Raw genomic sequence first — 22959 nt, forward strand, 5'->3', positions numbered from 1 at the left:
TACATCTCCAGAATTTTGGGACTTCATAAGGCAGGGGAGAGGAAAGAAGAGAAATTAGTACCAACACTTTAATACTTCAAATAGAGTATTTTTAAATGGACTGGCTGGGATGAGGGGAAGGTGAGAACAATTTTCCAATGGCAGTTAGGTTGACATTCAGTGGGAGTGGGGTGCTTAGCTGTTATTTGCAATCTTCCCCATGGCATGTTTGGTTAACTTAAGACAAAAATTTATTCCAAAGTTTATTTAAGTGGTTCAGACAAACTGCATGTCCCAGAATTCATTTGCAACACAACATGGAAACCCACTGTACCATTAGAGACCAAACGAACCCCAACTGTAGCATATGCTAAACATGGACTAGATCCTGTTTGCAACTGTCTCCACTGCTTTGTTGAGGGAAAAGATGCAGGGCTTTACCTTAATTCTCTTCTATCACAATAAGGCATGAAGAAAAGGAGAAAGGGGGAGGGGGAATAAAGAAAAGAAAGCTCTCTCTCCTACCCTGAAAGGAAACACAACTCGTACAGCTATGGTAAGTAAAAGTCATCTTACAGTGAGAAGCTGAATGTGCATCATATGGCACTCAGTATAAAGAAACTCACGCTCCTACTTACAACTCTCTTCCCGTCTATCTTCATTTACTTATTTGGAACTTGCAGACCATAACAAGTTGAACATTGTGTAATTTCTGGGCAGGAGGAAGGCACCGCGCATAACTATTCTATTAGTTTCTAAAATATTACAGTGAAATAATTCAGACTCTGCAGTCACATTCAGTTCTTAGAATGGAATGGCCATTTTGAACTCTCCATTCTACAAACTTTCAGTCTGGAAGCACAAATAATATTCTCCATGCAACTGATACATAAAATCATTGTATAAATATACAGAACTTGTAATGCCTGTTACTTTATTTATGTTTAGTCTCCATTTGACTTTGTTGCTCAATTTACCAAGCAAACTAAGTTTGCTTTTTAAACTATTTTCAGTACTTCCAAGTTCAATCTAACGATGAGAATCAAGCTGATTTAATTACGCTTTTTACATTATTACTGCAGCAATATCAAAATCAATAGCTAAAACAGTGACTTTTAGTGAAGATGTATGGAGCAGACCCAAGAAGCTCTCAGAATTTAAAGTGAATCTAAGATGGAAGAGACTGAAATATTTTGTTTAAATAGTTAAAATAAGGATGACCATGGACGTCAAAGAAATTTCATACATGCAAGTTTGTTCCTTTTCAAAGCTGGATGCTTCAAACTTTGCAGACCGAAACTGCTGGTCATAAAGCTACCAGGTGGAATTCACTCATGGTTTTATTTAAAGAGATGACATACTCTAGGTTTAAAAAAAGGAATTAAGTCATTTTGTTCAGTATTTGCTCATGGGTTTTCAGCAATTACTGAAATTACTGTGGCAGATTTGTGGCATCTGCAATTGGGGAGGCCATGGCACCAAAAGAGGGTGTCCGCCTCGACCCTCTGGTGTCTGCTTGAGTGGTGTTGGCTCCTCCTTGAGGTTTATGACTGCCTTGGGGTTGGAGGAGAACCGCTCGCTCCTGGGGGACCACGGGGATGCAGTGCGGAATGGTGCCAGAGTCATGGGGAAGGCAACCTTCCCATCATGGCACGTTTGCCCTTAGATGGCACTGTGGCTCTTCTCAGAGCTGGTGGTTTGGGTCCTGTTCCCAGTCCTGCCTGGGAGGAGGTGGTGGTGCCATGCCTTTGATGAGCTTCCTTGCCACCTTGGAGGTCTCCGGCATAGAGGGGAGCTGCAAATCCTCCTCATGTCTCTCCCTGGGTGGGGGAGTCCAAGGGCCTCAAACTTGACAGGCCCCTCTGCAGGGCCAGAGTCAATGGCGCTACGCCTGAGGGTTTGGGACTGGAGTGGTCCAATGCGGGTCACACTCTGCTTGAGCCTTTATGCTCGGATGACTGATGTCTGCAAGCATCCCCTGTCCATCTTCTTTTATTTTTTACATGTTACTGGGAATTGGGAGTGGTTCTGCACTTCGCTACATGCCGAGTCCCTTGACGCTAGGGAAGCATATCAGTGCCAAGAGTCTCTTGGCGTAAAGTCCTTTCTTGGGCCATATCCCTTACTGATGCCAGCGTGCTCCGCACTGACGCCAAAGTGCTCGGTCTCAGCTCTGTTGGACTTTGCTCCATGCGTCAGACAGCTGACTCCATAAGCAAAAACTTAAGTTTCCAGCTTCTTTCCTTTTGTGTCCTGGGACAGAAACCTCTGCAGTTCTTGCAGTGATCCCACTGATGCATCTCTCCCAAGCACCTGAGGCAGGCTGAGTGTGGATCGTCTCTGGGCATAGGTTTCTTAGAGGCCCTGCAAGACTTGAAGCCAGGCATGACCTGGCCCCTGGGAAGGGGTGGGGAAAAAGAGACTCCGATAAGTGGGATGCTAACTATGCTTATACTAAGAACTAACACAACTAACATTAACTATTTACAGGTACTTAGAGAAATGTCACTGGGAAGAGCTTGCAAAGCAAGAGAAGCAAAGTTCCAGTGACTGTCATGGGCGGTGGGAAGGAACTGAAGAGGCAGAGGGTTGGCAGGGCCCTTTATGCAGTGTCATGAGGGTGTGACTCCAGGCACTAGAGCCGACCCTATGGGAATAGGGGACAACCAGGGAACTAAACATGCCCCCCCCCCCCCCCCACACACACACTTACTTCCTTGGAATCGACATGAGCAAGCACTCGAAAAAGAATTATTTGATTGTTTCACATGATCCTATTCATTAATACAACCAAATACAGCAGTTGCCTTTCCTGACAACAGCTTCATATTTCATACGGTTCATGCAATTATAATGCCTAGACCAGACCCTTCTTTGTAAAACTATTGCTTGGCTAGCATTCCCCAATTTCCATATTTGTAGGTTTGGTTGCAACTCCTTACAAGAAGCATTTTATAGTTATCTGAAATAAATCTAGTTGTGTACCGCTCATTTTTAACTGGTAGAGATTGTACTAAATTCTAGCTCTTTTATGACATCTCCCAGGTTATCAGCCCCAAATCTGATTAGCACACGCTCCATTCAGTCCTCCAAGACCATAATGTGCTGAAACAGCTTTGAAACTACTATATACCTCTGTGGGATCTCACTTAGCAACTCCTCTCAGCGTGACATGGAGTCATTAGTAATTTATGGCCTAAGCCATCCGCACCTGCAGGAATTGGTTCTGGGGAAGGAAATCTCAGACTCCTCTCCCTTCTCAGTTGTTCCTTCGGATCCTTGTGGAATAAACAGACACTGGCAGTGGATGTCCCTGGAACACAAGGTCAGTGGGCTCTATAGAAGAGATATATCAACCTTCTACTGGGAATCCCTGAGATCAGAAGAGGAGTATTCTCCAAGAGCTACCATCAGTTTACCCACAGCTTGCCCAATCTCAGCCTCCTCCAGCATAGACCCTGAAAACGGGGAGTGCTGTCAGGAGATCCACCGTTGGACTGGACAAACCATGATAGGGACAGAGGACTTCCACATTTCACCTGGCAGGAGGACAATCCGCATGAACAGACCCTTCCATGCACAGACATGTCTCCCCCATAAGCATATATTCAGTTTTCTTCAGTATTGTGTCATCCATGTTGTAGCTTCAGCTAATTCACAATTGCACACTAGATTTGTTATCCAAGCTAAGAGAAAAAGCTCATAGGCAATATATTAGTTTAAAAAAACAGCCATAACAAACTGTCATATATCTTCCCTTAGGTGCTTAAAAATCAACTGCTTTATTAATTGTCCTATCAATAGACCAAATATTGAATTAAAGTTAAGTTTACTGCTTTAATTCCCCAAGTCTCCCTCCTTAGATATAGGTACTGTTTGTCCTTTTCCATCCCTTGGGATCTTTCCTGTCTTCTTAGCAATAATCATCAGCCCAAGCACTAGCCCTGCATGTTTCTTTAGCACTCCAGAGTAGAATAAATAAAAATCCAGCAGACTGGAATACATTAAAAAAGCTACACATAATTTAGTCTATTTCTTCCTGATTCTTTGTCAGAATCTCACCCATTCCACATCTTAATCTCCTGGTGCATTTCATCTCCTCCTTGTTAAAAATGTAATTTCAAGATTTGTATGCTTAATATCCCTCCCACTAAGCAAGCCAGGTTGGTATGCTGTGCACTGTAAAACTACATTTTTAATATTTATTTTTCCCTCCCCTATGTAATCCATTGGTATATCTCAATTGACTGAAAATATATCAGAATATTTTTCTGTATGATCACAGATACCAGCATCTGACATCACCAAACAATGATTTAGCATGTTTCGGATCCGGTCTTCACCAGCAAAGGAAAGCTCTGTAACCAGGTTCGTGGATAACTATTACCACTGAGCACTTTGCTAATTTACTCATAGCACAGGTGGCCCTCACTCATTTCCTTATTAAGTATCCAGTTCAACTTCACTAGAAGGTACAGTAAAGACAAACACATTATAGCTCTTTTTGCACTACACACTTGAAGAGCAGATCTACACTAGCTTTACTTTTCTTTCTTCTTAATAGAGGCAATCTAAAATTTCAGATAATCTGCAGAAGAGCCATTTTCCTCCTGCACATTTAAGCAAGCTCTAGAAAGGAGTCTTTGCTTATAGCTCACTCACTACAGCGATGAATGTCTTAACTGGCTGAGCTGTAAGGTATTCTCTGGTAATTAATCCTGAAAAAAATCTGTTTGACCCATTCTCCACTGAAATTTATAGAAAATCATTTATACACAGGATATTCATCATAAAATAAATATTTTGATAAATTAATGTGACTTAAAATACTGCAGGGAAAACATCATAATTTAAATATATACTGTTTAGACTAGTAGTGTTCATAAATCCAAAATCTGCACACTAGTAAATTTAAAATATAACCCGTGTTTTAGATTTTGAATAATTTACCAACACTTTCATCATTTGAAGTTTCAGTCATCAAAACTTGAGGTGACAGATGGTTTAATCACTCAGTTGGTAGGTCATCAAGTGCATATGTCAAATAGATTTGATAACAAAGAGCCCATCAAATTAATTTATCAAAACTAGTTGACACAGCTGATGTTTCTATGAAAGGAACAGTGGTGAAATAATGTTGAAACTTAAATCATTAGGCATTAGCTTTCTGAGTTTTAAACACTGTAGACAGATGAGGCAGTTCATAAATCTCAGAATCACTTTTTCAGGTCACCTGCAGATTCAAGATGACAACAATGTTAACTTTTCCCACAGTTTTATTCATAGCTACCACCACATCAGTGATATAAAGAATACTAACAACCATTAGGGTTGGAAGTAATTTTTAAAAAATGAAAGCTTAAGTTCTGGAGCATTTAACAAATATATGACACTATAAAAATATTGAAGACAATCATTGCAAAAGAGATAGAAACAGTTATTCATTATGTGGACAACATGAAAAAAATCAACATATATAAACTTTAAAAGTATCTGAATTGGCTACAATCTAGTAATAAGGGAGTTTTTCAGTCCAAAAACAAAAGAACTGCAAGAATTTGTTTTCTGAAGGAATCTAAAAGCTAGAAGCACTATACTATTTTCTTAGGTGGCCATTTTAAACTGCTTATAAATCCAGCTAAGAGATGAACTTTAAGATTCTCTGAAAATTTGTTTTATACTCAAACAGTAAGTGTCATCAATTGGTGAAGAATACACTGTATTAATCTGATATAACATAAAGGCTTAACCTCTGTATGAAAATCTCTACCCAACCTAACTATGTTTGTTATAAAGTAGTTCCAAACAATAATTAGCACTTATATAGCATCTTTATGTTCAAAGCATTTTATCAAGATTGAATTTATCCTTAAAACACTCTGGTGAATTAGGTATTATATCCATGTTATAAATAGGGAAATTGAGGCAGTTTATGTTACTTGCTCAAGGCCATGAAGGTTGTTATGGCAGATCACCATTCATTACTAAACACACTTTCTTGCTCATCCACATTCTTTGATAGTACTTTTTTTTTTTCCTTTTGACTGTGTTCTCCTATCTCCCTCCCCTTTTTTTTTTTTTTTTTTTTTTTATGTTTCACTTCATCAGGAGGTGAAAAACAAGGTTACTTATCAGTAACTGATGTTCTTCGAGATGTGCTTGCTCATGTCCATTCCACTACAGGTGTGCACGCCTCTGTGCATGGTTACCCGGAACTTTTTTTCCTCTTAGCAGATCCCATAGGCCAGCTCTGGCACCCCTGGAGCCTCGCGCACATGCCACAGTATATGAGGTGCTGCCGGCCCTATGCCCCCTCAGTCCCTTCTTTCTGCCAACTCTGGCAGTGAGGACGGGGGGTGGGTTGTGGAATGGACATGAGCAACACATCTCAAAGAACATCAGTTACTGGTAAGTAACCTTCTTTTCTTCTTCGAGTGCTTGTTCATGTCCATTACACTACAGGTAACTAACAACTAATACCTCTGGAGGTGGGTCAGAGTTACTGGTGAGCTGCCCTCAGCACCGCTCTGCCGAATCCCGCGTCCTTTTTCACATGCTGGACGATGGCATAGTGGGATATGAAGGTATGCACCAATGACCAGGTGGCGGCTTTGCAGATGTCCTGCAGGGGCACTCTCCCCAGGAAAGCTGTAGACGAGGCTTGAGCTCTGGTTGACTGCACTGTGATGGTTCCCGGAAGTGGCACCCTCGCCTGCTCGTAGCAGAACTTGATGCATGATGTAATCCACGAGAAGATGCGCTGGGTGGAGACAGGTGAGCCTTTCATCCGGTCAGCCACTGCGACGAAGAGCTGCGTCGATTTCCGGAACGGCTTTGTACACTTTATGTAGAAGGCCAGGGCTCGTCTCTCATCCAGCAAATGCTATCTCCTCTCCTCCTCCAAACCGTGAGGTTTGGGGAAAAAAAAAACACAGGGAGAAAAATGTCTTGATTACAATGAAATTGGGAAACCACCTTGGGTAGGAAAGCCGGATGCAACCTAGCTGGACCTTGTCCTTATAGAATACTATATAAGGGGGCTCTGAGGTCAAGGCCCTAATCTCAGAGACCCTCCTAGCTGAGGTTATGGCCACCAGGAAGGCTACTTTTCCACAAAAGGATGAACAGAGGGCAAGAAGCCATGGGTTCAAAGAGGGGCCCCATGAATCTTGAGAGGAGCAAGTTGAGATCCCAGGGAGGCACTGGGTCACGGACCTGCGGATAAAGCCTCTCCACCCCCTTGAGGAACCTGACTGACATGGGATGGGAGAACTGAGATCTCCCCTCTAGTGGCTGATGGAAGGCCGAAATGGCCGCCAGGTGAACCTTCAATGAGGCCAGCTCCAGATCCTGGAGCTTTAGCTGGAGCAGGTACTCCAGGATCGCCTGTATAGGTGAGAGGCTGGGTGGAATACCCCGGGACTCCGCCCAGCAGGTAAACCGCCTCCACTTAGCCCGATACACGACCTGTGTAGATGGTTTCCTGATGCCAAGTAGGACCTGCTAGACCTGCACCGAGTAGGCTCTCTCTCCCTCCATTAGCCACAGAGCCTCCAGGCTGTGAGGTGAAGGGAGTCCAGGTCCGGGTGCAACAGGCAACCGTGGTCCTGGGATAGAAGGTCGTACCACCTCGGGAGCTCTGTGTGTGAGTGTGAGTGTGAGAGAGAGAGAGATCGAAAAGTCCAGGAGCATGCTGAACCAGTGCTGTCTCGGCCAGGCCGGAGCGATGAGTATAACGTTTGCCCTGTCTCTCTATTTTCAGCAGGACCTTGGGTAGGAGCAGAATGAGTGGAAACGCATACATGAGGGTCCCCATCCAATCCATGAGAAATGTGTCGGAGATCAACCCAGTCTTGCGACCCCGGAGCGAGCAGAACCTCGGACGCTTCATGTTCCAGGCTGATGTGAATAGGTCCAGTTGGGGAACGCCCCACTTCTGGAAGATGATCGTTGCACCCAGAGACCACCTCAGCTATCAGTTGTGGCGGGGTAGAAATGACCTGCTGAGGCGATCCGTCTCGTCGTTCCTCGCTCCCGGGAGGTGAGAGGCAGTCAAGTGGAAATCGTGCCTTACAGCAATGTCCCACAGATGGATAGCTTCCTCACGGAGGGCTGAGGAGTGCGCTCTCCCCTGCCTGTTTATGTAAAACATGGCTGTGGTGTTGTCCGTCAGCACCTGCACCACTCTGCCTGTCAGGAATCAGAGGAACACCTTGCATGCTAGGCGAATGGCCCTCAGCTCCTTCACGGTGATGTGCAGGAGCCTCTCCTCCCCCGACCAGAGCCCGAGTGCTTAGCTGGCGCTGATGTGGGCTCCCCATCCTACGTCCGAGGCATCGGAAATTCTGGAGACTGTCGGGACCAGTTCCCTGAACAAAACGCCCTTCATCACTGCCCTGGGAGTCCGCCACCAGTTTAGGGAGGCTAAGACGGGCGGGGGAACTGTGACCACCCAGTCCAATAGGTGTCTGCTCGGAACATATAACCAAGGCCAACCATGCCTGAAGCGGTCTGAGCCTCAGGTGAGCTAGTCTCACTACGTACATGCAGGCCACCATGTGGCCTAACAGCTATAGGCAGTGCCTGGCCGTTGTTGTAGTCTTTGGTGCAGCTGGGAGATGATAGAGATCATCGCCTCGAAACGTGGCTGAGGCAGGAAGGCTCTAGCCTGGGAAGTATCCAGGGTGGCCCCAATGAATTCTATGCATTGCACTGGGGTTAGTGGGGACTTCTGCTCGTTTATGAGCAGTCCCAGCCTGCTGCACGTGAAGCAAGTGAGGTTCACGCTCTCCTGCACTTGGGACCTGGACCTACCCCTGATCAGCCAATCATTTAGGTAAGGAAAAAATTTGCACACCCTTTTGTCTCAGGTGGGCAGCCACTACCACCATGCACTTGGTAAACACCTTTGGAGCCGAAGACAGGCCAAAGGACAGGGCTGTAAACTGGTAATGGAAGCCAGCCACCATGAAACGGAGAAAACGCCTGTGGCTGGGGAGGACAGACACATGAAAGTATGAGTCCTTGAGATTTAGGGCGGCATACCAGTCTCCTGGATCCAGAGAAGGGATTATGGAGGCTAGGGAGACCATGCAGAATCTGAGTCGTTTGACATATTTGTTTAGACGACGCAGGTCTAATATGGGTCTTAGACCCACCCTTTGCCTTGGGGATGAGGACGTACCTCGAACAGAATCCCTTCCCCTTTCTGCCTTGAGGGACCATTTCCACCGCTCCTATGTTGAGGAGGTTGTCCACCTCCTGCAAGAGGAGTTGCTCATGAGAGGGGTCCCTGAAGAGGGACGTAGGGGAAAGGTTGTTGGGGGGTAGATGTAAACTGTAGGGCATAGCCCCCCCGAGACTATCCCAAGGACCCCGGTCCGAAGTGATTTTTGCACATTCGGGACAGAAGGGCCTTAACCTGTTTAGGAAGGGGCGGGGTAGATCCAGGAGAGCAGTCAGAGCGCCACCCTCGGGTGCACCATCAAAATTATCTCCTTTGGTTGCCCAACCTCTTGGGGGGCCCCTGGCTAGGGATCTGAGGACGAGCTAGGGGGCTGATTTCTTTTTCTAAAGCCCCTATTCCTATAGGGTTGAGAAGGCCTGGACGGAGGCCGTGCCTGACGCCTGGAAAACTGGGGTGTGTAAAGGCCCAGGGAACAAAGCATGGCCCTGAAGTCCTTCAGACCGTGCCACTTCACATCAGTCTGGTCGGAGAATAGCGCCGACCCATCAAAAGGGAGATCCTGAATAGACTGCTCCACCTCCTGGGACAGGCCCGAGGATTGCAGCCACAAGCACCTTCTCATACAGATAGCGGAGGCTATGGCCCTGACCACTGAGTCAACAGCCTGGAGCGCTGCCTTAGCTACCGTGGTTCCTACCTCCACGATAGTGCTAAAATCTGCAGCCTGGTCCTGGGGCAGGGCCTCAGCGAACCGCCTGAGGGAGTCCCACGGACTGAAATTATATCGGCCCAGGCGGGCCTGATGGTTGGCAATCCTGAACTGCAGGCTTGCCGTGGAATAAATTTTTCCTCCCAAACAAGTCCAGCTTCTTATTGTCCTTGTTCTTGGGAGTGGACCCTGGCTGACCTTGCCTGTCCCGCTGGTTAGCTGCATCTACTACCAGGGTTGCTGGGGTGGGGTGTCTGAACAGATACTCAAACCCCTCAGCCAAGACATAGTATTTCTTCTCAGCCACCTTTGATGTAGGGGCGATCGAGGAAGGGATTTGCCACAGGACTTTTATAATCTTAAGGACCCTTTCGTGGTCTGGGAGGGCCACTCGTGCTGGGACAGCTGCCGCCATCACGTTAAAGAGGCTATCTTCGGCCTTCTCTAACTCCTTCACCTCCAGCCCCAAGTTGGAGGCCACCCTCTTGAGCAGCTCCTGGTGCGCCCTGAAATTCTCCAGTGGTGCTGAGTGGTCTTGGGAGACTGCCTCATCAGGTGAGGAGGAAGAGAACCGCGAAGGTGCAGCCTGTGGGTGCACCCCCTCCTGGCGAAGGGTTGTACCCGCTGAGGTTCCCTCCAGGGGGTCCGACTACTCATCTGAAGAGTGGTGCCAATGGGCCTTCTCCTGTGCCAGAGGCACAGACTGCAGCCCCGACGACAAAATGGATTGGGGCTCCAGCCCCACCTGGATATCCCATGGGCCCCAATAAAGCCATTGTTGCGGCCAATGTCCCTGGGGCCAGCCCAGGGCTGACTGCACCACAGGCAGTGGTGCTTTGTGGGGGTGTTGGCTCACCCGACGACTGTCCCCCCAAGGAGACCCCGAGCCATCATCATAGTCAGAGGCCTTGGACCAGTGGTGCCGTGTTCGTCCTCAGTCCCGGGCACCCTTCCGTGCCTGGGACTGCCCCCTCGGCACCTCCGACCTAGAGGACCACGAGGACTGTCTCTGTCGCTGCGAGCGGTGCTGACGAGCAGGGGTGCGCTTCGAAGAGGTAGAGGTACCGGAGACCTTGGAGACTGTCCGGCAGAAGATCTTCCTTCCCATAACGGGAATCTCCACTGCCATTCATGGGGACACAACGCGGGTTTCCCCGTGACACCGGCCCCTTCTCTCTCGGGGGAGTGGGGGGGAAGGTGGTGTAGGCAAAGCCAACAAGGCTCTCGCTGCCTGAAAAGCCTCCGGTGTCGACAGCATCAGCAGAGGCACTCTCCCACTCCCAGGAGTTGGGGGAGGCTCCCTGACAGGAGATGCAGGCAATGGAGAAGACTCGATGGGCCGGGTCCAGTGCATCTTCATAATTGACCCTGCCCATACTGTCAGCGCAGGGGAGTGTTCGCGCTCCGCTTCTTCCTCTTCGGTGCCGGCGATGTTGCGCGGTGCCGAGTCGAGGACAGTGCCAACCGTGTGCTCTGTACCGAGGCCACGCTCAGTACCGAGGCAGAGCGGGTTGGCTTGGACGCAGGATGGAGCACTGCCTCCATCAGCAGGGCTTTCAACCGGATTTCTCAGTCCTTCTGAGTCCTCGGTTTGAAAGCCCTGCAGATCTTACACTTCTCTTTCCTGTGGGCTTCCCCCGAAGCACTTAAGGCAGCAGTCGTGGGGGCGGGGGGGGGGGGGGGGAAGAGGAGGAGGAAGGTGTGTGTGTCGCTGAGTGGGAAGGCCTTCCCACAGGAGGCACACGACTTGAATCCCAGCGACCGGGGCATGGCCCAGCTGCTTAAAGTCCCCACAGGGACTTGCCTTATCTCTAACTACTCTTAACAACTAAAACTAACTTAGAATATCAGAAAGTCCAAACAAGGGGAATAGTACGTGCTGAGAGCAAGGCTACTTCCAGCAACTATCACGGGTGGAAAGAAGGAACTGAGAGGACATAGGGCCGGCAGCACCAGGGGTTCCAGGGGGCGCCTGAGCCAGCCCTATGGGATCTGCTAAGGGGAAAAAAGTTTCGGGTAACCATGCATGGAGGCGTGCAAACCTATAGTGGAATGGACATGAACAAGCACTCGAAGATTTAATTCTTCTATGTTAATGACTTCATTTCCACATAACCACCATCTGTGCACCAGAATTAGCATTCTTATTATTTGCATTATTGTAGTGCCTAGGAGCCTTACTCATGGACCAAGACCTCATTGTGCTGGTACTGTACAAACCAGTGATCTGACTTGAACATAGGAACACGAACAGCAGATGTGCTGTGAGATTATTAAATAATTAGATACAAGAATTAATCAACACATGGAGAAGAAAACAATTAAAATGTAGAAATTAAGTGGATTTTTTAAAAAAAAGAGATCTACACATTTTCTGCCCCTGAACCTTGAATGATAAGGTTTCACTTTAAGGTGTCTGAAAGTAACCCAACCACTTGCTTAGAAGTCTGTAGTAATGATCATCAGTAGAGCCCTGTGCAGATACAAAATTTGTATCTGCATCCGATCCATGATCCGGAAACATGGTCCATGGATATCCACAGATTTGCAGGGCTCTAATTAGGATAGGCTGGAAAGGACAGGCAGTTTATGCACATTGCCATCACCAAATGCAGGCAGCTACTGCTGTAACCTAAGCCAGCATACACGAATCTCCATCCATTTGCCAGTCACAAGTGAGCACCTGATAACTTCAAGAAGGGAAGGGGAGACGAAGGAAGGAATGGGTAAAAATGGGTGAATGTATGCCAGAGTGAGTGTTTATAAATAAGAGGGAATGAATCTGGCAGAGAGAGAAGAGATGGGCAAGAACAAGGGAGGGAAGTGAAAAAGGCAGCAGATTAGATTGTAGGTCAAGGGGGGATAAAGCTACATAAGTATATGGACAGAAAACCAAGCAGCAGGAGAGGGTGGTATACGTACAGAAGGACTGGGTGGCTCATGAAACTTTTGATAGGATAAAGAAATCTTTTTCCTCTTGAGCACTGGTTCAGATACTGTCCAGGTTAGTAATGACCAATGGTTGTTACCACTGGACAGTTCAATGACTCACTCCAGGTATATGAGGTAGGCTCCATTCAATTCCTAGTCTGAAGATCACCATATCACAGCTAAAACTTTTGTCAACAGAAGCACAGCACCAAGGAATGAAGGGAATTAATGAGTAGGCTTCTACCCTCACCCTCAACTGGTCCCTCTAGATCAAGACTGAGGCAATATGGGAGAGTGGTCACTACCACTACACATGGTGTAAATTACAAAGATAAACAGACTTACAGATATGGATGTCAACCCTGTGCCCTACCTTATACTTCCTCGGCTATCTTTTTTAAAGTAAACCACAACTAAATTTACAAAAACAGTTTATACAACTTCTTTATTTATTTGTATTTACACAATTTCTTTGAAGCTACAGCCTGAGATACAAAACTATTGTAGTACTAAGTTACACTGCAAAACTCTGTCTGTGTGATGGGGTGTCCACCCAACACAAGACTTCAAAGGGTTAAGGTGACTAGGTAGGTCAATTAACTCCCGGACTGCACCTGAAGGAGTAGCCAGGGAGCAGGAGTTGAGTGAATGAGGCTCAGCTGGGCAGGAACAAGAGGGGCCTGTATAAAGCTCAGGAGCTGAGAGCAGAAGGGGGCTGCAGGAAGGTAGGCTGCAGTCACTCTATGAGAGGAAGGAGTTGAGAGGTGGTGAACCCAGAGAACGGGGAAGCCAGGAAGGTAGGAGAAGACTCCATGGAATACAGCCAGGAATAAAAATGCAGACCTTGGCTGCTGATTAGAGAGTCCCTGAGCTGGAACCCGAAGTAGAGGATGGAGATAATCCCCAGGATGGCCAGGAGGAGGAACACCGCTAGTGCTGAGTGCATGCTGTGTCAGTCTGGTAAATTTAATTTGAAAAGTTACAACTGGCCTTCAAAAAACCTTTTCTTTAACTGTTTGGTTTGATAGATTCTTGCAATATTTAATAGCTTACGAAGCTTAACCAACTTGACATTGCTACACTCTTATTTCCACCACTGCTGGTCAACAGTTAAGAATCTAATTTAGATCAATCATCTTTTCATCCACGTAAATTACGGCAATAGAAAGAGCAAGATGACATATAATAACTAATTGTGTAACGATCTTATTTCGCTATGGTAGCCATGACTGAAGATTTTTAGTAGTCTGCAGGGTTTTAAAAAATCAGGACCAAATAATGTCAGAGTTGCAGAATTTAAGGCCAGTAGGGACCACCAGATCATCCAGTTTGACCTCATGTATATCACAGGCCACCAATACCACCCAGCACCCACAAAGTAAATCCAAGATGCAAAATTAGATCAAAATAGTACAGCCCACAGGAAACTAAATTATGTGCCACAGAGAAGAGACAAAGGCGCACCAATGTCTGAGGCCTTTGCAGTGGTAGGAATTCTTAAAGTGAGATATATCCAGAAAATCCCAGCAAGGATGGCAATGGATCAGCGGTCTTGTCACATCAGCTAAGAGTACCCAGCACAGTCTGGGGAAACTAATGACCCTCCTAGCAAACAGAATTCTGTAAATTCATATTTGAAGAATCCTGGTATTGCCACTTCCGGTAACCCTAAGAATGTGCAATCCCGTGGCTTCCATACTATTGGGCCCGCACACAAAGTCTTGCAACTCAACACTGAGGATTCATCAACAGCCAAATGACAATCAGTGCTCTTGCTCGTCAATATGCTATTGATGTGATCTGCATACAAGAAATCCCAGCAAAGTGACCTTCAATCCATGCTGCAAAGGCAGGCAAATCAACCCCAAGGTCACTGCCAATCTGACCTGGGGAAAAATTCCTTCCTGACCTCATATCAAGGGTGGCCAAATTTACTGACCCCCTGAGACCACCCTCCCACTGGCCAGAATTCTCTAGCCCCATGCCACTGCAGCAGGGCAGAAGCTCCGAGCTCCCCACATGAGTCTGGTAGGCAGAGAATGAAGGAGGGACATCTGGGGCTCCGTGAACCACACTTTAACTGTAAAAGAGCTGCATGCAGCTCACGAGCCATGGTTTGGCCACCCCTGCCATATGGATTAATTAGACCCTGAATATGTGAGCAAGAACCAGTCATCTAAGCATATGACAGAATGCTCAATGACCTCAGAACACTGGCCTTCCCCATCTGATGTCCCATGTCCAGCCATGGCCATCTCTAATACTTCTGAGGAAAGAGACAAAAAACCCAGGATATTGGATTGGGGGAGGAAGGGGGCGGAGAGGAGAGACATTCCTTCTGATCCCTTCTCCTGATCTGAAGCATGAACTTGAGAAACATAAGACATAAACCAGAAGGGACTCCCAAGCCCTGACCCCTACCATTACAAGCAACTCTATCACACAATCCTTCTAATAAATTTATCCATCTTTTTCTCAAAATTAATTAAGCAGTTTGCCCCCACAACTCTTATTGGAACTTCACTCCAGAACCACACTACTCTGATGATTAGAAAGCTTTTTAGTTTCCAGCCTGAATTTGTTCCTGGCCAGTTTATTCCCATTTATTTTTGAGCCAATGTTGTCATTTTGCTTAAATAGCCATTCACCTTCCATGGTATTTACTCTCCTGATGTATTTATACAGAGTAACCACATCCCTTCTGTCTTCTTTTGGTGAGACTAAACAAGGCAAGCTCTTCCAGCTTCTTTTCATAAGTTAGGCCCTCTCTTCCCCTGGTCATCCCCTAGTAGCTCTTTTCTGCACCTGTTTCAGTTTGAATTCACCTTTCTTGAACGTGGGTGACCAGAATTTTACACAATATTCCACATGAAGTTTTACAGGATGTAACAGGGTGGTCATTTGTAAGACCTGGCAAAAGAATGACAAATTCATCTGAGTCACCTTAACTTCAGGAATTGGAACCTTGCATAAAGATGTAAAATATTTACTGCTGACTCAAGCTGCCTTCCTGTTAGCTCCAGCCATGATATAAGGTTTGGAGCATCTTTCCGGGATAAAAGGAAGAAAGGGCGGAGAGGGAGGAGATCCTGCAGGAGAGCCCCAAGAATAGTTGAACTTGTGGAGAAGTCTGAGGTTGAAGTTTATTGATAACTCCATTAACAAGAACAAAGCCAAATCCTAAAAGGGGATAAGTGAGTAAAACTTACCCAGAAACGTGTGTGAACATTTTGATAATTTAAAAAAAACAAACAAACAAAAAAACAAAAAACAAAAAAACCACTCAACAAGGAAGATTGTTAACCCAGTCAGAAAGTTTTTTCAGCTTAGCAGTCAGAAAAAGAAACCAACCACAGACCATGTTAAATACAATAGACTGTTCTCTCTTGGCTGAGCCTCAAGTAAGATAATGTCCCTTTTTGCATTTTCCTGGGGAAAAAAAATCTGAGCTTCCCACTGTGAGAACAGCTGCTTTATGGAGTTTCAAATCAGTAGTTGAAACATACATAAATCTACCCCTTCAGAGAAGTAAACAGTTTTCTTCAAACTCAGTTCTGGAGTTATAGGACTCAAAACCTTGAGTATTTATTGATTTTTTTTTTTAAATTCACTTAATAAAAGTCACCAGTTGATCATATATGGAAAAGTTCCTCAGAATTGCTTGATTTCTCCTCCTCTCCCCCTCTCTTTTTAAAGCAGGCAGCAGCCATGGATAATTAGGCACCATATAAGAGTGACCCATAAGGGACTGGCTTCTGAAAATGCCCATAATATGCTAGATACTTTCTAAACAGAAAAAGAAGGAACATTCTCTGCCCAAAGGAGCTTACTACCTAAAGACAAAAACCCAAAGCAGGAAGAAGAGGTTCAAAAATTACTTGATTGATCAAGGCAGTGATTATTCATAATGATTAATTTAATGAAAAATTTAACTCCAGTTAGCCTGGAGTTAGCAGCAAAGAGCAACTTGGATTTTGTTCCTTGTATATCAGACAGAATTGTTTCAGAGTTCATGACTGGCTTAGCTGGTTACAGCTGTGCCACCTTACTGAACTGTAACTGAGCAGCACAGGTTTAATGAGGGGATTATTAAGCCTGCAAAATTGTTATTCCTGGCTGAAATGAAAGACACTACTTTGTCATTCAGAGCTCAGGTTGAGTTTGCAGGACTGCTAGTCAGAAAAATAAAGGTTTTGTCTTTAAAGTGAGTATATTTTATTTGGAAATTGAGAGAAAATGAACATAGAATCCCATAATGCTATTTTTATATTTGCTTTTCTGAGTACAGCTACATTTTAAAATCAATAAATTCATATATATGAATGAGTGTGTGTAGACTGGGAGCATCTTAACACCCTCTCATAATTCAAGAACAAGATGATTTTCAATTAAATTAAGCAGTGGAAAATTCAAAATTAATGCAAAGATACCTTTTCACACAATGCAAGTGACCCTGAGAAGGTTATTGGCACAATATATCACTGAGGCCAAGAATTTAGCAGGATTCAGGAAAGGATTAACTCTTACATAAAACAAGACTATCCAGAGTTATTTCATCAAATGTTTAAAAATCCAAGAATTCTGGAACAGATATGAGCCTTCATGCTTCAGGGCACAAAACACCCTCTAAATACTGGTGGTTAGACAAACTCTTTGGGGGCAGGTTATCCGATAAAAACCACTTGTACCTTCTTCTGAAGTATCTGGTATTGTCAACAAGAGATTGAACCACTGATTTGATCCAGTATGATAATTCCTATGACTCAGCAGCTGCTATAATACATTTCTAGCACCAGCTCTCCCTCCTTACCCACACTCATGCTCACCCTCATGAAGACAGCCCTCAGGTGATCTTAGTGCACCACAGTAGTGCACCACATGACTGACTTCAATTGGCCCCAGAAATCAACAAATTATCACCTCAAGCTTCAGAACATCATGCTGAAGTTTGCGCTGGAACTCTAAGAAGTTTGAGATTGTCAGCTTTCCTTTCAGATCACATCCAAAAAAGTATGTTGTCAAGGCAGAGCTGAAGCCCGTTTTCAGAGTATTTCCTGTAGTAGAACGGTCTCTGTGACGCATGCCCATGCTCGTTTGGGAGCGAATAATGCTCTGGACCTAAAACAGGAAAAAAACAAAAAAAGTAGCTAGTAAATAAAATAGCATCAAAGAAATACTTGTATCGGCCAGTGTACCGCTATTATCTGAACCAACTGGCTGAAGTTTTACCCTTGACCATTCTTTGGCTGTTTTAAGTCTGTACAATGTTTAGCTGAACAAAAAGGAGTTACTTTGTTACTCCAGTGCATAGGGTGGCTGGATCTAAATGTTTTCCAATCCTCAGTTTAAAAAAAAAAGTTCTGTTAAGTACATTAAACTTGGTTGTTACCTTCATATTTTAACCAGTTTGGCGCCCTAGCTGATCTTGTCCCCCCGGGAATAGTGCTACCTACAAAAGCACTAGGAAAGCAGAGTCACACAATAGGGAGCTTATATTTTCAAAAGCAGCAGGCAAGAGCCCAAAACATATTGCATGGGATGAGGGGAAGGAATAATTGGGACCTTGCCTAAACACACCAAATAACTTGATTGCTTGGCTAGGAGAAGTACATCCCAACCATCAACAGAGATTACTAGAAGAAACATTCCTGAGAAACTCCATAAACTGGTTACAATGAAGCCAATTGAGTGGTGTGTTCAAAGACTGGCAGAGCAGCAAATAATGAGAACAGGGCAGTCATACAGAGCGATCTGGATTGCTAGGGTATCTGGTCCCAGCTCCTACATAACTCTTTTCATCCACAGACCTCAAAGCGCTTTACAAAGGATGTTAGTTTCATTCTGCCTGCCCCGTTGTGCAGAAGCATTGAGACAATCTTTAATTACATGATCATATGTTATTTTTCGCCACATGGATAGACAGCAGGGTTTGAACTCAGGAACTTCAAATACACAACACAGACCTCCTGCTCTTGAACTAAACAAGCAACTAGTATCAGAAGTAGGCTGTTATTCTCTGTGTGGAATAGGTCCTAGAAGTAAACAACACACTCTGTCAGTGGATTAAACAACTGTTTCGGAGTTAGCAGAGGGAAGTTGGAGATAAGGATTCCTAAATTCTGATCCCGGTTTTTGAAGGAGTGTGCCATCTAATGGTTAGAGCAGCGGATACAGACAGGTCAGCCACATCCACAGATTTAGCATGTTCAGCCCAAAAGGCTGGGTGTCTCAGTGGTGAGACTAGGTTCTATTATATTACAGACATGGATTCTATTACCTGGCCTGCCTGCAGTGACCTTGTTATTTGTAAAATGGGAAGGGGGGATGATTGTTGCTGACCCCTGGAATAGGAATCTGAGGCTTTGATGAGTACTAAGAGTTGTGAACTGTACAGAAAATGTTAACAGCACTCTACAGAAAAGGACACCAAGAAACCCAGGTTCTCCTAGCTCCCAACCCAAATCTCCTTCCTCGCCTTGGCAAAAGCTGTTTGGTGCTGGAGTCTCGATCTCTGTGAAATGCAGGACACTTTACTGGAGATCGGGTTGCCAAATGCATGTGTTATATAAGATGTATAACCCCTGACATATCTGATACTTCCTGACCCTTTTTCCAGCCTGCCCTATGATAACCTTCTGCTGCAGGCCCCATCCTCTGAGTCAGGGAATAACCTCAGTTGGAAAAGGGTACAAGGCTTCTTTGTGTTGCCAAGAAGAGAAAGGGAAAAGATGAGTGAGAGACCCCATCCATTCTCAAATTAAAACAATTTACCAGGTAAGACCATATATTGCCTCTGAAACTCCCTTGATAGAAAGCAATGTCCAAGCAGTGCAGCTGCTATGATATTCAGGCAGTGCTTAATTTGTAATGAAAGTGGTGCCAGAGCTCCAGCAATTTTTTTTTTACTTTCATAACTAATGCGGCAAGCCAAGAAGTGCCGGAACTATGAACTGCCAAGCCTAGAGGTGCCGTGGCTCAGCCCTGGCACAAATTAAGCACTGTATTCAGGGTATGATTGCATCCTCTGTCAGCCCAAGCCAAGTGATTCTAGTGGAGCAAACAGTCTCCACAGGAAAGGGATATTTTGAAAGGAGTAAGTGAAAAGGGGTGTTTGCCTTTATCTCCTTGGAAGACTTCTGGAGGTTAAACAATGGCTGCACTGCTAGCAATCCCCTCTCCCGCCTCCTCATGCTGGCAAGGAGGAGAAAAGCAGTGCAGCAGCTGCAAAAGGTTTTAAATATCAAAAGCACGTAGGATCCTTGTTATAAGTGGACGTGGCATGCTAGTATTTTTCCTAGGCTAGTGTGAGCTAGTACCGCCCAGTAGGGAATATTTTAAAGGATAGTATCACAAAATCTTGTGAGGACCAACTCAGAAAAAAGTACAGGCTTAGCTGCATCCTAAAAATGAAAAACTGACAGGTTTCTCTTTTTTAAAACTCCAATTACCCTGAAATGATTTGCTGTGCTCCCCACAGCTTAAATGCTTCCTCCAAATTACAGACATTTTGATGTGCTTACAATACAAGAAAAATCATTTAAAACAATTGGGAAAGAAAAATATAGAACAAAAGAGAATGAAATCAGAATGAGGATTCACATCTTTAAAACACTAAAGTATAAATGGAAGCATTTTACCATATATCATTGAACACAGTCACCTCTGATTTTGCATTTGTCAAAACTGCCAACATTAATATGTCTTTTGCATACAGATTTAGGGGACTGTCTGCAAGTGATTATGTATGAAGCTAGGTAATTTATGACTGGTTTGGAACACTGCCTCTGAATCTCTAAGGACTTTTTCCTGCAAAGGCTAGTGTTTCACTGATGGCAGACTGTTACACAGGAAATAATGTGTTCATGGAGACTATATGATAGCAGTGCTTGCAGGCCCTAATCAGGGTCATGGCCCTTTCGTTTGTCCCAATCTTTAGACATCATTCAGTCTGAAAATATATGCATGGTTTGTGTGTATGAAGATATAAAAATTTCCAATGACCCCATTCTGGTCATGAGTCTTCTTCTACTTTAGACAATGCAAGCTATACACTAGTAGAGTATGTTTTTTCAAACCTAACCAGTTTGTTTTTCTCTCCTCTCCCCCCCATTGCTTTTATAATAATAATGTGCAGATATGCTTCCCTGTCTGAATCACTGACATATATTCCAAATTAGAGAGTTATGGTTTGTTTAATCTTATGTGCTATACAAAAAAAAATTAATAAAAATAATTAAAGTATGTGTAAAGAGTAAAAAGGTGCAAGTAAAGCTGCCTGTAAAATTTAGTTTTTTCCTGCTCCATTTTATTAAAAGAGAACATTAAAATAATGATTTATAGGAAACAAAAGAACTGAAGTTATGAATATCGGTGAAGGCTCCAAACTATTTAAAGCCACATGCCAAGTGTATGTGTGTACAGGAAAAACTAAAATAAATCCAAAGGACTTCAATGGGCCATAAGAAGAAAAAAAATGTTAAATATTTTCATTTTATGCAGGTAGTTATTTGACTCATCTGCATATTAGGGGAATAAGAGTCAGTCAAAGTAACCCCCTGTCCTGATGACATTTAATGTCAATTTCTTTTTTTGTTATGTTGGTTCCCCAAACTTTAGTGAGGCCATAGGAAAGACCTGATTGTCGGTCTTCTTCCAGTAAGCAGCTGTGACAAAGTGCAGCCCATCAGCAGTTGGGAAATCAATTTACCAACCATTCTAAAGATGAAAGACATGAAGGGGGTGGGGTCAGGGCTTGGGAGGGAACTTCAAGAAAGCACAAAAAAGTTACTCAGGGTCAGAGAATGTGGAGTATGGAACCTCCCTCCTTTCCTTACACCAACATTTATAGTACCCAAGACTGCATAATTTCACTGGTGTTAGGTACCAATGACACATTTTATAACTTTCTTGAATTCAGAAGCAAACTGAGAAGTTAGCTCTTTAAAAAGCAAAACAAAAAAGAAAAACAAACATTCATCTGTTTAAAATATCTTTAGTAGTTTGTCCTGAGAATTCATCAAGGTTTGGTATTCTCTGTAAGAGTGCAAATAAATCTGTGAGATCATGGGTTAAGTGCCCTATGACCAAATGCACCCATCTTCACACCCACACACCATTGTCATAATGTTTGTACACAGTATGCCTTGTAAGGTATCATTTAAAAACTAGTAATTTGGGGATCAATAATATGATGGTGAGATGTATGTAGCAACATTTTATGTAAAGTTAGTAACATAAGCTGAAATCATGACTGAAATATGTTTACCAGACAAGTCTGGTGAGGGAGATAACCTGTTTTTCAAAGACAAAGGACACACTGATGCGTTCAGTTGTCATCAAAGCTGATGGGCAATCAGCAATCAAGTGGCATTCCTTGGCAAGAAAGGGGGGTAGGAACAAACAGCTCTGCATCTTAGCAAACAGCAGCATGAAACCTGTTTTCACCACCAGACCCACTGTCTCCATCCTCACAATGGGATGGAACTTTATCTAGGGGTAATCCTCAAGAAAATGCATTTCAAAGGGTGACTAAACTATAAAAGTGAGGGGCAAAAACAACCAAGTTCTCTCTCCCTATCCATCTCGCTCTCCCTTCACCTAAGGCAACAAAAGAAACAGCCTTCGGACTTTGGGAACAGATCCCGGCCTCAGAATTTGGTCAGGAATGATACTGGGAACATGTGGTAAGAGACTTCATATTGAACCAAGTCTAGTTTGTTAAGTTTTAGTACTAGGAAGTGTTATCTTGATTTCTGACCTTAATGCCTTATATTTGTACTCACTTAAAACCCTATCTCCTTGTAGTTAAATACACTGGTTTTATTTTTTAATCAAAACTAATCCACTCTTGTGAACTGTGTGGATAACTCCATTTAGGGTGGCAAACAGTTGTATACTGATCCTCAGAGAGGCAATGGACTGGCCAGGAAAGGGCTGGGAAGTGCAGAACATATTTTGGGGGGAAATCCAGAATTGGGAGTGTGTTGGGGTCGCCCTGCAAGTGGTAACCAAAGCTGCCATAAACCAGAGTGTGGCTGGTGTATGCTGACAGATTGCTGGAGTCAGAGTTTTTGGACCAGGGCTGTGGCTATGCACAGACATTTGGGGCGTGATTTGCATGCTAGCAGGCTGTTTGTGAGCAGCCCAGATGGGA

General features: G+C 44.5%; 1 protein-coding gene across 3 annotated transcripts in view; it reads right to left on the reverse strand.

The window, feature by feature from the left end:
- Window positions 1-22959, reverse strand: part of MICU1 (mitochondrial calcium uptake 1) — a 182518-nt gene that overhangs the window by 45879 nt on the left and 113680 nt on the right. For all 3 annotated transcript variants that reach the window (XR_010920665.1, XM_067552728.1, XM_067552729.1), the window contains exon 8: window positions 17727-17924. Coding sequence is in view for 2 of the 3 variants with exons in the window: in XM_067552728.1 (XP_067408829.1) it covers window positions 17727-17924 (198 nt within the window). In the remaining variant the exon portion in view is untranslated. The remainder of the gene's footprint in view (window positions 1-17726; window positions 17925-22959) is intronic.

This window comes from Emydura macquarii, unplaced genomic scaffold (assembly GCF_026122565.2).
Source record: "Emydura macquarii macquarii isolate MOO-44397 ecotype Brisbane River unplaced genomic scaffold, CSIRO-AGI_Emac_v2 contig_1390, whole genome shotgun sequence".
NCBI lineage: Eukaryota > Metazoa > Chordata > Testudines > Chelidae > Emydura > Emydura macquarii.